At 42.7% G+C, this 16,314-nt stretch overlaps 1 protein-coding gene across 30 annotated transcripts in view; it reads right to left on the bottom strand.

Moving 5' to 3' along the window:
- The window catches only part of RPH3AL (rabphilin 3A like (without C2 domains)), a 262,037-nt gene that overhangs the window by 218,858 nt on the left and 26,865 nt on the right, over positions 1-16,314 (bottom strand). For 6 of the 30 annotated variants that reach the window (XM_029611443.1, XM_029611448.1, XM_029611437.1 and 3 more), the window contains exon 3: positions 5,005-5,053. The exons of 17 other annotated variants lie outside the window; for them this stretch is intronic. In XM_029611443.1, the coding sequence (XP_029467303.1) occupies positions 5,005-5,016 (12 nt within the window). In that variant the 5' untranslated portion in view covers positions 5,017-5,053. Of the gene's footprint in view, positions 1-5,004; positions 5,054-6,190; positions 6,218-9,674; positions 9,774-16,314 lie in introns of those variants that run through there. 7 more of the 30 variants (XM_029611447.1, XM_029611438.1, XM_029611442.1 and 4 more) reach the window with 3 other exon arrangements.

Raw genomic sequence — 16,314 nt, 5'->3', positions numbered from 1 at the left:
CATTTTTTTTTTTTTTTATTTGCTCGATAATGGTGCTCTCTGAGGAGAGAGGAAAAAGCTCTGCGTGCAGCCTGCAGCTCGGAAAGAACAGACTGAGGGGGAAATGGTGCCGCACGGGAAAGGACTCATAGCCACACACAGAGCAAAGCTCTGTCAACTTTGTCAAGCTCCACCTAGCCACCCTGGAGGGTCGTCTCCAGACAGCATGGCAAATTCAGCCTGCTTATCTGCGGGAAATAGGAATTATTGAGAAAGGAACAGAGAATAAAACTGAGAATGTCATAATGCCCTTGCATAGATCCATTTTGCAACCATAGCTCGAATGTTGTGTTATGAATCACACTGCCTGCGGGTCTCCCCTCGAGCAGGCACTCACCCCATGCTGCTACTGTTTCACCGACATGGCAGGATGCCGCCGTCGGCCCTCCCATGCGGCTGGAGCCACGGACTCTGTTACTCTCTGCAGCCCGGAGGCTGCCCATCGAGCCAGCCTTCGCTGCGGCTGGAGCCGCGGAATTCCTGCCGTCCCCGGCGCGGCTGGGACCGCCACCAATGTCAACTGATCTTTGCGGCATGGAGGCCGCAAGCCCCAGGCTCGAGTAGCGGCTGGAGCCACCCCCGGGGCCTCCTGCAGTGGCTGGAGCCGCTGCCTTCATTGGGCCTGCTCCTCAGGCCCAGCCCTGCGTCTGGGCGTGGAGTTGTCTGTGCAGGCCGCTGTCCTGCACAGCTCTTCCTGCTTCCTTAGGCTCCGGCGCGCGCCTCTCTGCTAGATTTAAAGGGCCAGGCACAGGAAGTGTGCCTGGCCCCACCTAGGTAGTGGACTTCCTGCTTCAGCCCTATAAAGGGCTGCTCCGTCAGTCAGTCTTCGCCTTGCATCGGAGTTGCTTCACTCTGGAGGCTCCTGCCTGCCAGAGCTCCGTCAGGTCTTCTTTGTCTTCTCCATGGAGTTCTTGCTGATTCGTCTTGTCATGCTAAGTCATGTTCATGCCTGAGATCCCCGTCCAGGTGTCCTGGTGTCTTGTTGTGATCCTCCACTTCCTGTTGTTCCTGGTTCCTCGATGTTCTGCCCTTTGCTGTTTCATCAACGCTCCTGAGCCTTTTGGTCCTGTAGGCCGGGGGTCCCTCAGAGGATGTGTGCCCGAGTGTGGACTAGCCAACAGGTGGACTGGTGTCCTGTGCTCCTAAGCAGTCATGCCCTGCCAGCCGTTGGTGGAGCTTCGGACGACATCGGCGCCGTCGTTGGAGTTCTGCTTCGACTGGATCCTTCCCTGCGCTTGTCCCGCTCCCAGCGTGGTCCGTGACCAGCCTCCTCGGGCTGTGTAGGGCGTGCAGTGGGACAGGGTGGTCTGCGACTCAGTCCCACAGGTGGGCTGAGTAGGGCACCCTGAGAGACAGTGCCAATGTCCTTCCACCCAGCTTGTCTGGACTTCGTCAGTTCCTCGTCCCGTCCTGGATACTGTTGCATCACTCTTGGTATCATGTCTTGTTCCTGATGTCATCGCATCAACCACTGGCCCGTGATGTCTTCACATCAGCGTTGGTGTCAAGTCTTCGTCCGCAATGCCGTTGCATCGATCCTGCTGTCATGTCTTCGTGTCCAGGCCCGTCTGCCCTCGACCTCAGGCCAGGCCTGCTGCTCCATGCAGCAGGTCCAAAAGGGCTCGGAATGGTCGGAGGACCATTCACATTCCAACATCATCTGTTGTTGGCCATGGGAGCTTGCCGGCCTGGCAGAGGGTAAGACCATCAGCCATGGTGGAACACACCGTCCACCCTCGGTTCGGCCCTGGACTCGTCTGGGGTCGGGCTGAGGCCCAAGGGCACACTAAAACATCCACTACGTAACAGAATGCAAGGCCTTTCGAGACCTCTTACGACATGTGTGCAGTTCTGGTCATCCCATCTCAAAAAAGACATAGCGGACATTGAAAAGGTCCAAAATGATAAATGGATAGAAAAGTTCCTTTATGGAGGTTAGAGCTCTTTTCGCTTGGACATGATTGAAATTTAAAAAATCATGAGTGAGGTGGAGCAGGACATAGGGAACAGTTATTTACCCTATTAAACTCTAGGACTCAAGGACACTCCATAAAACTAGCAACTGGCAGATTTATAAAACGTCATAGGAAGTATTTTTTCACTCAGCGCACAATAAAGCTATGGAATCTGTTGCCAGAGGTTGAGGTTAAGGCACCTATCATAGTGGAGTTCAAAAGAGGACTGAACAATTTCCTGAAGGAAAAGTCCATAAACAGTTATTAGCTAGGCAGACTTGGGAAGGCCAGTGCTTATCCTTGGGCATGAGATACAAGAAACAGATCAACTATTGGGGATCTGCTGGATTCTTGTGACCCGGACTGACCACTATCAGACAGGGTGCTGGGCTCAATGGACCTTGGTCTGACCCAGCATGGCACTTCTTATTCTTAATGCTTTCCTTCCGCACAAAGGACTTTTTTTTAGTTTAGAAAATATTAAATAGTCAAGTAATGTCTGTAAAAAAAAAAAAAAAAAACAAAACCCTACATTTTGGGATTAACTGTTAAAAAGTTTACAAATGTAAATGGGCTTTTTGAAACATACTCCAGGGCTTGTGCACATAAAAGTTATGAGTGGAAGCAATTTTGCCTGTATTTTCATGCAGACTGCAAAGAGGCGTTGCTGAGATGCAGCTGTGGCACGGAAATCATTTGCATGCATATGTATGCTTTTCAAAAGTATTCGCATACACTTCACGTGGACACTTACACCTGTTTTTTTTTTTAAGAAAGAGTACATGTGCGTGCCTGTGCCGAGCTGCAAATTTTCAAAGCAAACTTACGGGAACAGTTATAAAATTCACCTTGGTACGAGCTCAAGATGAACAAGACGTTTTATGCAAAAATTAATGGAGCCTGCTTGCACTTCCTCATCTATAGGTCACAATCCCCATGGACTGAAAATCCGGTGAGGATAGGACACTAAACACACGAGATCCACATTCAGCTGCATGCTAAGTTACCGGGATAAACAAACCTGGATATTCTACAGCGCTGCAGCACCATTGAATATACCCAAAGTCAACGCTATCCGGTGCATTCATTCGGATAACTTTAGGACAGATAGCTGAATATCGGTGTGCTCTAGATAAATCTACCCACAATTTTCAAAGTTTACCCACATTATTCTAGAGAAAAAATACCTGCAGATAAAGCAGGTGGAAGTCTCTGCCAGCCAGCACTTTCTCCCTTGGCACATTTCAAACAGATGGCATGCTCCTGTTTTCCCTTTGAAAATTGGTGCAAAGCTTGTTGGTAAACAGTGCCCACTGTCTTGGCACCTACGTGGGTCGTTTTCCAAATTGCCAAGCTCAGACCTCAGGAATGTATCTTATTAATTCCAAGAAGCCAAAACATTAGACGCAAGTAGCAAGATTACACTAACATACAGACTTCTCACTTTTTTCTTTCAGTGTAGGACTCCATAGCTATTAGAGATATGCCTATGTCAAACAAATTCAAAAGTTCAGTCAAATTGCTCGTCAAACCTTTATTTGGAAAAAAAAATAAGGTCCAAAGTGGATATGAAAATTCAAAACATATTTCCAATGTGTTTCTATTTCCTTCAAAATTTCAGCTTGATCCACTAGAGGAAATTTGATAGAGACCCCCTGTAAATCTGAGCAAAATCCAAAACTGATTTGACTACAGCTTGTTTGCACATCTCTAGAGCCAGTGCATAAACCCAATCATGTTTCCCTTACTCAAACCCCCCCCCCCCCCCCCAAAAAAAACCCAAATTCATAAACTACATCAGCTGCGGGAAGCTTCTGCTTTAAAACATCCCTTGGGATGGTAAAATCTTAAAAATCAAATGTATTTCAATAGTACAAAATAAACGGGACTTAGCAGCAGAATATACTGCAGACATCCTCCCGCAATAGCAAGTAATTGGAATACATCCTTCTAACACTAGTAACTGGAAAATCACACCAGGTTTTACACTATAAGAAAATGCAGCATTTTTACTTTACAGTAGTCAGCAGCATGCTTCTACAAATGAGAACGGAATACGGGAAGCAGACCTGGATAAGAAGCGCCATCCTACAAGATGTCAAGTTTCTATGGCTGGCAGCCGGGATATATTCTTGCAGTGTGAGAAGGGATAAATGGGCAGACTAGATGGGCCAGTTGATCGTTTCATGCCGTCATCTAGTAAGTTATTGTGTTCTGCTAATATGTATATTATTATTTCAACAGATACAATTTACATACCTTTTGGTTGTCATCATTTAAAAAAAAAAAAAAAAAAAAGTTTTCAAATACTGGTTAACTATTGTGGTTGTAAATACTAACAAAAGCTTGACCATGGAAGCTGGGTTATCTCGGCATGAGAAATATGTAGCTAGGTTAATGCCAACATAAATATTTTTGGAGGTCTATTCTCAACACAACGAACGTAAGATGCACCAATAAATTCTCACAAAATTATTCCTCACACAATTCTTGTAATAAACTTTTTTAGGCTTTCTAAAGGAGAACAAGTCTATACTGCTGACTGTAGCAGTTGTAAGAGAGTAGGTGTAGTGGTTAATCCCTTATAGCTGCGTTACAGACAGAGGCTTGTATTCGGGTCTCATGTCAGCACGATTTGACAATTACCAATGACACATTCTTCCAAAACACTGGCTTGCATAGAGCTAAAGGCATCACCACTTTATTAAGCAGAGAATCACCAATGACTATGCCACTTAGAACAGTCCCAGCTGGGTTAAATAATGCAATATATTTTTGCTAGTTATAGGAAGTTTGAAACTGTTACATGTTCACATGCTGTTTATCAACTAGGTGTAAAGTATCTGAACTTGTGTAGCGAGAAATTTGTATTCAATAAATCACGAACCCACTGGTGTAACAGAAAAACTAGCAAAATGTAATGAGATGTATTAATAAAACTACAATGTTGTAAGGAAAAGTCAGATCCATTAAAACAGAAGCAGGAAAGATTGGATACATTAAAACTCACCAAGAGCAACATAAGAATCCACCAGGAGGGTAATTATTTTCTTAGGCGCCTGTAGTGAAACATGAGAAGAGAATCATCAGGACCTAAACAGCTCTGCCAGCTCCAGACAACAAGAGGCTTCAGCCAGACACCTTGTGTAAAGTCAGCCTCTGAACAGATACGAGAACTTACGGAGAAAACTGCAGGGCTGGGATTAAAACAAGAGCTGGACTCGCCAGCAGCGAGTCATAAAAGCTTCCATACACAGGAGGACAAAAACCGGAGCACATCATAAAACTTTAATCAAAGCAGGAGGCTGGGTGGAAAGGAAGGTGCCAGGCACTGCCATGCCAGAGACCCAGCTTGATTTTATGTCATTTGCCCAAGTCACACAATAACCTCCAGGAGCTCGGCAGCAAGCTAAAATCCGCAGAAGACAAATTTCTGCACTGGCTCACCTCAAACATTTTGTTACCATAGTAAAACCCAATGCACACCCAAGCTTAAGCAATAAAGAAAATGATTCAAGAGCTCATTATTGACCATAATAGACACAATTTTTTTTTTAGGCTGAACCCCCAGGGCCATCTTTCTGCTTGCTGGGCAGGAGAGACAGAGGCTGCTGCCGCAGAGGACATGTCTGCAGCCCTTGTGAAAGAGTAAGAGCCACCGTGCAACAGCCACACCTAGAGGAGAGAGACTCAGGGTACAAGCGAGGTTCCAGAAAGAGGTGCCAGGATGGCGGAGCTAAATGAGAGGTGGGAGAATCCCCCCCACGCTTCAAGGTAAAACGAAGGCTCCTGGTACTATAAGTTGGAAGGAGGAGAATAGCCTCCAAGGGTTAGTTACAGCAGCAGGCTGAGAACCAGGGACGCCAGGGTTCAAACGCAGCCAGAGACTCTCGCCCCAGTGCAATAAGATTGGAGTGAAAACCATGCATTACTCACTCTTTAAATAGATAATGCATCAGGAATTTAAAAAAAAAAAAAAAAAAAAGGCACAACAACCTGAAAATGGGCGCACAGACACACCAAACATGCATAAACCGTGTGTTATGCACTCCAAGCAGGTTCTCTGCACATAAAAACTTGATTTAAATCAGAAGGAAAGTTGTGTGCACAACCGCGTGCTAACATGCGAGAGCACCTTATTACACTGTGGCTTCTGATGGTTGCCAGAGCTTTTTTTTTTTTTACAGGGAACTCACCTTGAGCTACCAGAAAGAAGGCTCGAGCTAAAATTTTAAAAAAAGAGTTTAGAAGCAGAAAGAAGCTGCCGGGCCAAAAGAGAGAGAAAAATATTTACACAACTCCCCCCCCCCCCCCCAGCCCTTTGGTATTTAAAGTTCTGTATGTACAGTGGCACTAGTAATGCTTCAGCGTTACACCATAACAACTGATTTTGTATTTGGCCTCAATGATGTGGAGGAGTGGCCTTAGTGGTCAGCTCAGCAGGTGGAGCACCAAGGAAGCCAGGGGTCAAATCCCACTGCTGCTCCTTGTGACCTTGGGCAAGTCCCGTCACCCTCCAATGCCTCAGGTACAGACAGACTGTGAGGCCTTCGGGGACAGGGAAATACCTACAGTACCTGAAATATAAATCAAAATTAATTTATAAATATTTCACACTCACCCCCAAAAAACGTGTTGCAAGCAATACCCAAACATTTCTGTCCGTTACTTATGTGATTGAAAGATTTAACCTTCGTGCTGTGTGAGATCAGGTTAATAAACGTGTCTGCTTCATTTACTGAAAACATTCATGTTCCATATACGAGAAGCACAATCAAATGCTAGCAATCAATTTAAAATTCAAAAATTAAATGTTACAGCTAAATAAATATAAACAGGCACATGAATAAGCTTTGCATTTTTGTTCATGGTCTTTAATTTACTGATTGTTTTATGCTGTCTTGGCTTCGTGTTCTATTTTATGAGGGCTTTTAATCTGTACACCGCATAGATTTTTGGATACAGCGGTCTACAGATGTGTAAATAGAGTTACATACATAAAAAAGAAAGCTTACTATCATTTCTGAAACAGACAGCAGATAAACTACCTTCATCCTTTCAGCCAAGCAAATTTAATAAAAGTGCAATTACTTGGCAACCACTAGATGATGGCTACAAGTACTTTACACTCAAAGCCTGCTTTCATCCCTGCTTAGTAAACAAGAACATTATTTAAGAGTTCCTTGCACACAGATATATTCTGAGACACATGACTGTCACCACAAGAAACAGACTAAGGCTAACTTTCAAACAAGCATATGACTGTGAGCAGGTATATGCAAGTATTTTATAACTTGTGTGTATGACGTACATGCATTTTATTCAAAAACAATGGACAAACTTTTCACTGCAAAGGCAAATACAACTTGAAACCTAGCTAATATTGTAGGTAAGCAAAACTTGCTATGAATTAAATCTCTATGCAGCAAATGCCACAGATTACCATTTGCAAATAAAACCAATTTTTTTCTCTAGAGAATTTGTGTAAAATGGGACACCCCCCCCCCCCCCCCCCCCATGGTTGCCAGTGCTACAGTGTATGTCAGAAAGTTTCTAGATTGGTGTCAGTTCCCGTTTTTAGAGCTCCTCCCCACACACAGGATTTTCCTAGTTGTTCAAGGAAAGTTATTGCAGTTAAAATACCGGAGTCACAAGTGTACCAAAATCAAGGAAAGAGGCAACAGCGCATTTCATATCCTAAGGACTCTACATGCAATAACACTGATGCACACAAAACAGAGATTTTACTCCCTCTGTATCAAGCAGAAAAATCCATCCATTGAACGAGAGAGGCCAGGAGACTGGCCTAGTAAAATAGCATATGATAGCAGATAAAGACCCAAACGGTCCATCCATTCTGCCAGCAAGGTGTTTAGGGTACTTACTGCTGCTCCGTGCAGTTACCCCCAAGCAGAAACATCGTATCTAAAGTTAGCACAGGTTTGTACCAATTCTCTCAATTAGAGGGATTCCATTTAGATGAAAAAAATAAAACCCATGAAGTCAATCTCTTCTGACATTCTGAATATTAATTTTCCAGTCCATCTATGCTGAAAAAAAAAAAAAAAATCCATCCCCAAAAAAAAAAAAAAAACAAACCCATCATAAACCAGAAAACTGATTACTTTGGGGGTCTATTTTCAGCTGCTATGCGGCTCGGCTAGTTAGCCGGATAAACATTCAACGCTGTGGTTGTGCCACTGAATACACCCACCTTACAAAGGCCAGGATTCATCATTCTTCGCAGAACGATGAATCCTGCGAAAACTGGGGGGGGGGCTGCGAAAGCCCACAGCCTTCGCACCACAGCGGTGCGATAATGTTAGTAACATTATCACCGGCAGCAAAGACACCAGCGACTCCGCCCCCTCCCTCCTGACTCCTCCCCTCCACTGAATTTGCATGATATCGCATGCGAAAAGCCTTTGATAAATGACCCCCAAAGTTAGCCAGTTATGTCTAACCGGCTAACTTTAGGACAGCCCTACAGCTAGACCAGAATTTGCCATATAGGTTAAAACGGCTAATTACGAATATCTGAGTTAGCTACATAACTTATGCGGCTAACTCTGCTCTGCCTGGAAACACCTCCCGCCTGCCCCCAGAACGCCCTCAATTTATGCAGCTAAATTCTAGCCGCATATGGCAATAATCACCAGTAGCCATTTAACTGCATACAGCGATGAATATCACCGGGTAGATGCCTAAATGGCTTTTGAATATCAACCTCTATGTAGTCATGATGTATTTGTATACTGCCTTCTTAGACATAGCCCAACCCGAGGTGGTTCAAAGAGTGCATCTTATAAATGGGAATATTCCCAGGAATAGCGCCGTACACGAACATGGGTTCCATTCCTCAGGCTGCAGCAGAGGCAGTGCTCACAGCCCCACGGGTGGGAGGGTGCCTCAGCCTCGATACCTACTGGCTGAACTTGAGGTGCACAGGTACCAGGGTCCTGGGGGGGGAACTGTGGCCTGTACACCCTGGCCAAGGATGGTCACTGCAACATTTGGGCTACGTAGGGCAAGGGAATGATTTATAAAATAGGAGAAAAGAAAATCCCAGCTAGTTGCAAATGAGGATTTATGGCTTTGTCGCCTAATAAAAAACGGTTCCAACTGAGCTGCAAGACCAAAGGAAAAGGAGACTGCTGGACAAAAACAAAAAAGCTCTATTTGGATGAGGCACAGAAACAAATGATGCAAAACCTATCTCCTTTAAGAACTGCAAACTCTGCTCCTCGAGTACCATGAGCAGATTTGCTTTTCTGGATAAAATTGTATACAAAATTAACCAATAAGAACATCAGACCAAAGGGTCCATCAAGCCCAGTGTCCTGTTTCCAACAGTGGCCAAGCCAGGTCACAGGTACCTGGCAGGATCCCAAGGCAAAGAGAGATTCCAAGCTGCTTATCCCAAAAATAAGCAATGGATTTCTGCAGCTCCACCTTAATGGACTTTTCCTCCAGGAACTTCTCAAAACCTTTTTTTTTTTTTTTTTTTTTAAATTAACGCAGCTACACTAATAGCTTTCACCACATCCTCTAGCAATGAATTCCAGAGCTTAACTAGGCATTGAGTATAAAAATGTTCTCTTATTAGTTTTACATGAACTTAGATCAAGCATATGCAAATATATATCATGAATATTCATTGTGGAAATGTAAAATAAATACCTAGAGCACTACAATCTGCAGCAGTTCATCATCCATACGTGTTTTTATGTCCCCTTCCTCATCTGGGAGATCTAGGATAGGAGCTGGTTTGGTGCAGACGTTGGAAGCTCGCTCTCATATATAGTTTATGCTTACAAGGTTCTTTCCTGGTTACTGTAGCTTTGTTTAACTTTGGCAGCCCTCACGTAGATAAGCATCGGGCAGAGCTGCACATAGGCTTCATTGCTTTCTAGATATTCTGATTTCCTTGTTTCCATACTCAAACTCTGAATAGGAACACTTCAATAAAAATAATAACTGCAAGCTTTGTCTCACTTTGTAATTATGACAAAGAAAATAACATTTTTTTACAGAAGGAAAAGCTTACTTTTTTACAACAAACACAAGCGTTGCAAGTCTATTCTTAGATTAATATAAAATATCTATTTAGATTATTTTTTTGTCTGTTTCCTATTGCGCTTTTGGGCTTGCAGCTCAAATCAGATGTGATGTAGTTCCGTGTGCCTTAATTTGCAACTACCTTTATTTATTTATTTTAAAACTTTTCTATACCGTCGTTTAGTAGAGCACCATCACAACAGTTTACAGATAGGCACAAATATGTTTGGTTTGGTTTCTAGATTATCCAAAAGGTGCCAGTATTATACGGTTACATAGTTCAATAATATATTCTAAATGGGGGATGGATGTGGTTACCAGTTATGATTGTTAGCGCAATCATATGTTTATACTGTTATTCAAATATAATACTTAAATATGAGAAAAAAATAATAAAATTATGCAACTCTGCATTTTACCTGGGTTTTTCCTTCACTTCACCCAACCCAGTTCAGCCCAGCCATCATGGCAACAGACTCTGGTCAGAGGCTGCACACCAGAGCTCCCTCCGGAACCTGACTAACACGGATCAGAAGTCTGGCTATTCAGTGACACCACTTAGCAATGTCCCGAGACTCACAGCCCTGGTGGAGGTAGGAATGCTGCTTCCTTGGTATCCTCAGTCTCAGCTGACCCTGGGAACAGACCACCTGTGACCAGGAGTCAAACCCTGATCTCCCACAGAGCTGCATGTATCACTGCCAATGAGCCACTAGACTGGCAACACAAGGCCAAAATTACATCAGTTTTGGCCTCAAATGCGGTTTCTCTCCTGTTTAAGAGGAAGTTCTTTTTAACTAAGAACATACATTCAGTCAAAGTAGTATTAACATGCTGGCCTGTCCCATGGATTATAGATCTTGCCCTCAAAAGAAACTTTCTACACCAATTTAATCAGTAAATGGAGCCCCCAGGCAAGATCTTGTGTGTTTAAAGAGCAGGCACAAGTGGCAAGCTTAACCACCACACGGAAGTAAATCCTACTGGGACACAATGACGCATGGGAGGATCCCACCCACATGGCATCCCACCCACCCATCTTCATGATCAGAAGACCCAAAACTGCAGGAGTGAGAAGATCCTATATTTTGGATTTAGATATATCCTTAATCAGAAACGATGTCACATGAGAGCTAAAAGCAGAAAACAGAATGTATTAATTGTTTCTTCTGTGCAAGTTCTCCAGCCTCAGTCCATTTCTTTCAGCTATCCTTCATGCACGGTCTATAATTAAAAGTTTCTAACGTGCCTTGTCTGTGCGGCTTGGCTAGCCATATAAGCTCCATGGAGCAGGAGTTCTCTCGTGTGTGTCTGTACAGTGCTATGTACACTGATGGCTTCAGAGAGCTAGTTCAGCAGTGTCAGACCCCAGCCCACATGAGATCAGAACCCTTCCTGTCTGTCTGCTAGATGAGTACCCCCCCCCCCCCCCACACACACCCACCCAGTTATATCAAGGAATAGGTCACCAAGCTCTTCCGACAGACCCTTTTTTCAATTGGAGATAGCTTTTCAGATACCTGAATGTTCAAAGGCTGGGAAAAATCGGATAGTGTCAAAACAGTTTCAGAATCAAGAGAAAAAAATTGCAACAAGGCAGTAATGGGATAAATAACACCCAATACTATTTAAAAATGAGGAAAAAGCTTTCTACACCTCCAAAATCATAGGAACTGGTGTCCTTCTCTATTTCCCTTAAACTAAAACCCCACATTTAATGTGATTTTTAAATAGCATAAAAGATGCCTTTGAAGACACGTGCACAAAAACATGAGCAAAATTATCTCTTTTCAGCTACATAATGCCTTTGTTTAAATGATAATATGGTGTCAAATGAAGAAGAGAGACAACCAGTCTGTGCATTTCATTAGCTTTTTAAGTCAATTAAAATGTACAACTATTTGTCTCATTTTTGCTTCAATAAATCAGAAATTAATCAAAACATCCAACAGCACTTGGCCTGAATATAAAACAGTTAACATCAAAACCAATGGGTTACGAGAACAAACATTATACAGAAGCTAACTTTGATGGCAACAAACCTGTCAGATTTACTGGATACCGCTAATAAATATGCACAAGAGATTTTACATGCATGCTGCCTCAAGCAGTAAGAGTGCGAATGAGCTGGAGAGGAATGGGGAGTGGCTGAACTACTGTATTCTTAATCTCTACAGAAGCACAGAACCTGACAACAGATAAAGACCACACAGCCCCCATCCAAATGTCTATTTGTCATTCACACCTCCAATGTATAGCAGATAATCTGCTGGGCAACAGTTTCTAGCTGATAAATAATGCTGTAGCATCAGATTAATGCACCAGCCTTAGACTTCGACCCATGAAGTCAGAATCCTAGAAAAGCAAGGGCGTGTTTGACAGACTGATGGTGCCCTGACCCTGCCTTTCCAGAAAGGTTGGTTCTACATCTGGGACAGCCTCCCTACACTGCAGACCATGTATAATGAGGATAGCTTGCGTAGTGAAACCGGCAAAATTACTAGCATTTTGGTATCTTTTGTCTTCTAAACCTCATTCCAACATCTTTGTGACCTCAGCAATTGACATCTGATGACAGCAAAATGAGTGAAGGGAAAAGCAACATAAAATCAAAGTTTGAAAGGCCTTGAATTTCTCTAATAATCGATATATTTTTTGTGTGAGTTTTCTAGTAACAAACTATCCATGGGTCAGAAATGTATTTGTGTATTTTTCTAGAAGAATTATACATTTTACTACCAAGTACCACCTAGGCTATATACACAACATCCCTGAAAACAAGACAGCACTGACCAAACACTATATTTTTTTTGGTGGGGGGTAAGGAATGAGGCTGATAGTTTCCTCATATTTGTTATTTTTCCAGGTCAATCAGAACCAGGGTCAAGAATTGGTGTCCTGAGCTTTCAGTTGCAACCACCCAATGTACCTTACCACTATTTTATATCCCTCTCATTCCCTTTAAGACAGCCACTGCAGCTATGGTCCTTGACCAAAGACCCACAAACGCCCTCTGTTTGGAGTGTACAATTATAATACCTGAGAGTCTAGCTCTAGGTGTTGCTGTTCAGCAACGGCCAAGATTTCTGTCCCCCAGGGGCTCTGAATTCTGCCTCTACAGCATCCCCAACCCACAGCCAGGAACAGCAGATTGCTGAGGTACAGAGACTACTGACTAATGAGATATTTTATAAACCATTGCCAATGGATCCCACCATATAGATAGATCAATTGGTGAAGAAAATAGTAATGTGGTGTTTTGAAAGTGGCTTTTTAAACAGAAGAAGAAAAGAAGTTTTTGATCACAGAACATCCAAGAGTTCCGGTTTGTTACGTAATACCGAAAAATAAATAAAACTTTTGGAGGCCCCTCCAGGAAGACCCATTGTATCTGCAAAAGGTTCGGTTTTAGAATCTCTCTCTATATATTTTTGGATTGTTTGCTAAAATCATTTGTACCCCAGACAGCATCATTTGTTAAAGACAGTCCCTACATGCTAAACATTTTGCATGATTTCGAAACAGATACAAGTGCTTTGTTGCACTAGAATCTGAATCGATATATACAGCAATTCCTCAGGAAGAGGCACTAATGAATATTCGACAGATACTGGTACACCTCATAGGATTCCAGCCAAATTTATCGGTGAGATCACTCATTTGGCTTTGTGCCATAATTATTTTGTCTTTCAAAAAAAATATTTTTACAAGTTCATGGTACTGTTAAGGGGTCCCCAGATTTGGCCAATATTTATCTTACTGAATTTTAAGAGAATTATGTATATACTAGTTCATGGATATCTAACAAGCTATGCTGGAAGCGATATATCAAGGATATATTTATTTTGTGGAGGTCTATAGTCTCTGCACGTTTGGATTTTCATCAATGATTGAATGCACAAAATGCTCATTTGAAGTTCATACTTCAGTATCATCATCATCAGATATTCCTGACATCCTTATTAGGAAACAAGAGAATGTAAGTATATATTGCAAACCAAATGAACAAAAAACTCTTCTGTTGTACCAAAGCTGTCATCCAACATAATTTAAATGAAAGCTATCTGTTGGGCGATTCTTCTGACTACACTGGCTATGTTTTGATATTGAGGAATATAAAGTACAGGCCAAGAATATACACAATGTGTTTTTTAAATTAGGAGTTATCCATATGATTGTGTAAAAAACGTGTATCATACAGCCTTATATGCAAACCGACAATTGTTAATGCAACAAGTTTAAAAGGAGTCTTCCAATCAACAAATATTTGTTTTAAGACTCACAACTACAGCTACAAGAATATGTAGAATTGTAAAGTAACATCAGGAGATCTTTAGTGATCATAAAGTGTGCCAGAGTCCATCCAGGCTTACTTTCTCTAGAAGTGAGAATATTGAGGATTTGGTCACGCGTTCCTCTCTATTGGAATGAAAGAAATTCTGAGATTCCTGTACAAGACAGGGGAATGAAATAATTTGGAAATTGTGCAATGTGCTCACTGATATTTCAGGCAGATCATATAACAATCAACTGGGTGGATTATAACATTTAAACTGGACTATAGATCATCATTTGTAATTTACCTCATGTCCATGCAATTTCTCTTATGTAGGCAATACTAAGCAAATGATAAGAATGAGATCAACAGAAGATAAAAGTTGCATAAATACGAAGAAACAAGAAGCACTGTTGGTACTGCATTTTATTCAGCATGGATACTCATTCCTTGATATCAAATGAACAATTTTGGATCATATTGAACCAGGCTGGAGGGATTAAAGTCAGGGCTGAATCTGTGTGTGTGGGGGGGTGGTGTGTACATCCTAGAACACAGTTCCCTCACTTCTTTTTAGCATTAAGAGACAGAACGGCATGGAAAATGGAGGTGAGCCTGGAGCAGACAAAGCAGACAGCAGCCATTCTGCTCAGGACAGCAGCCACTCTGCTCAGTTCAGCACCCTCAAATTAATCCATCCCTTCCCCTTCCTGACCTGCTCTACAGGGAACAGGGGGGCACGATCCTGAAGCAAACACTGCAGCAGAGAGAACAGACAGAAAAAAAAAAGGGTTCTTGAATTAGCACGTTTGAAACACGAAAGCAGTAATGCCAATCATCAAGGCTTCACCCTGGCTACTATGCTAATTCAGTCCCTTTGTGTATCTGTTTCCCAGGGCTTAATTTCTGGTGGAATGACCTAGAACAGTATTCTGCCACATTCTTTCCAGGACCTGAGGAAGAGGAACAGAGCCAATTGTGTACATCAGTTCTGGTAGGCGAAGGGCGGTTGGGGATGAAAGATAACTAGAGTAAGGAGGAAGTAAAAAGTGTAAAAGAGTGTGTTCCAGTATGTGAGGGGGGGGGGTGGAAGAAAAGAGTTCCCATATGGCCCTGGCCCCACCCCCTCGCATAGTTCCCACCTGGCCTTGGCTCCACCCTCCATTGCCCCTTCCCCCCACTCCATTTTGTTTTTGTCTACAAATTGAAGTCCTGGATAGGATGCAGAAATTAAGTCAGTGTGAACAACAATGGATCTTTCGTGTACAGCCTACATAGCCACAAGGCTTAAATGCTTGACTAGAGCGGGGTGTATTCATGTAATTCACACCTGCATTTAGCAACAGAAGCGTGCAACGTCTCACAATTGCGATTGGTTGAAGATTGTTTTTAAACTGAGCCATGTGTTTCCTAGATCACTGGAGCAAGTGGGTAACAACAGAATTACATAAAGGATGAGCACGTGATGTGATTTATCTTGCATTCAGCTTTTGACACAGTCTCGCATAGGGGGCTCATGAACAAAATGAGAAACCTGGGAGTGGGTCCTAAGGTGGCGGAATGAGTCACAAATTGGTTGACCTTCAGACTACAGCAGGTATTGGTAAGTGGAACCTTAGTGGCCAGCCTCACGGATCTGTTCTGTTCAATCTCTTTCTGAGCAATATAGCAGAAGGGTTAGAAGCAGGGCCGGTTGCAAGGGTATTTGGCACCCTAGGCAAACCTTACAGTCTGGCGCCCCCTCCCCATACACAATTTTAAATTATGCATTTATAACATTTTACATGAAAAATGGCATTCTGAGGTAAAATTAATATACAAGTTGTTGTGATAATTTCATGCACTGTTGTGATGCCAACAAGAAAACTTTGCATCTTGGAATTCATATGGCATCATACCTATTATGATATATTTCGGCATGGTCCTCCCGTATCAACACAGTACTATCTGCCAACACTCAAAGAATAACAACCCTTCCTATGAAAA

This window comes from Rhinatrema bivittatum, chromosome 8 (genome assembly GCF_901001135.1).
Source record: "Rhinatrema bivittatum chromosome 8, aRhiBiv1.1, whole genome shotgun sequence".
Lineage (NCBI taxonomy): Eukaryota > Metazoa > Chordata > Amphibia > Gymnophiona > Rhinatrematidae > Rhinatrema > Rhinatrema bivittatum.
Note: the sequence above shows the minus strand (reverse complement) of the source record. Positions and strands in the feature narration are given on the sequence as shown.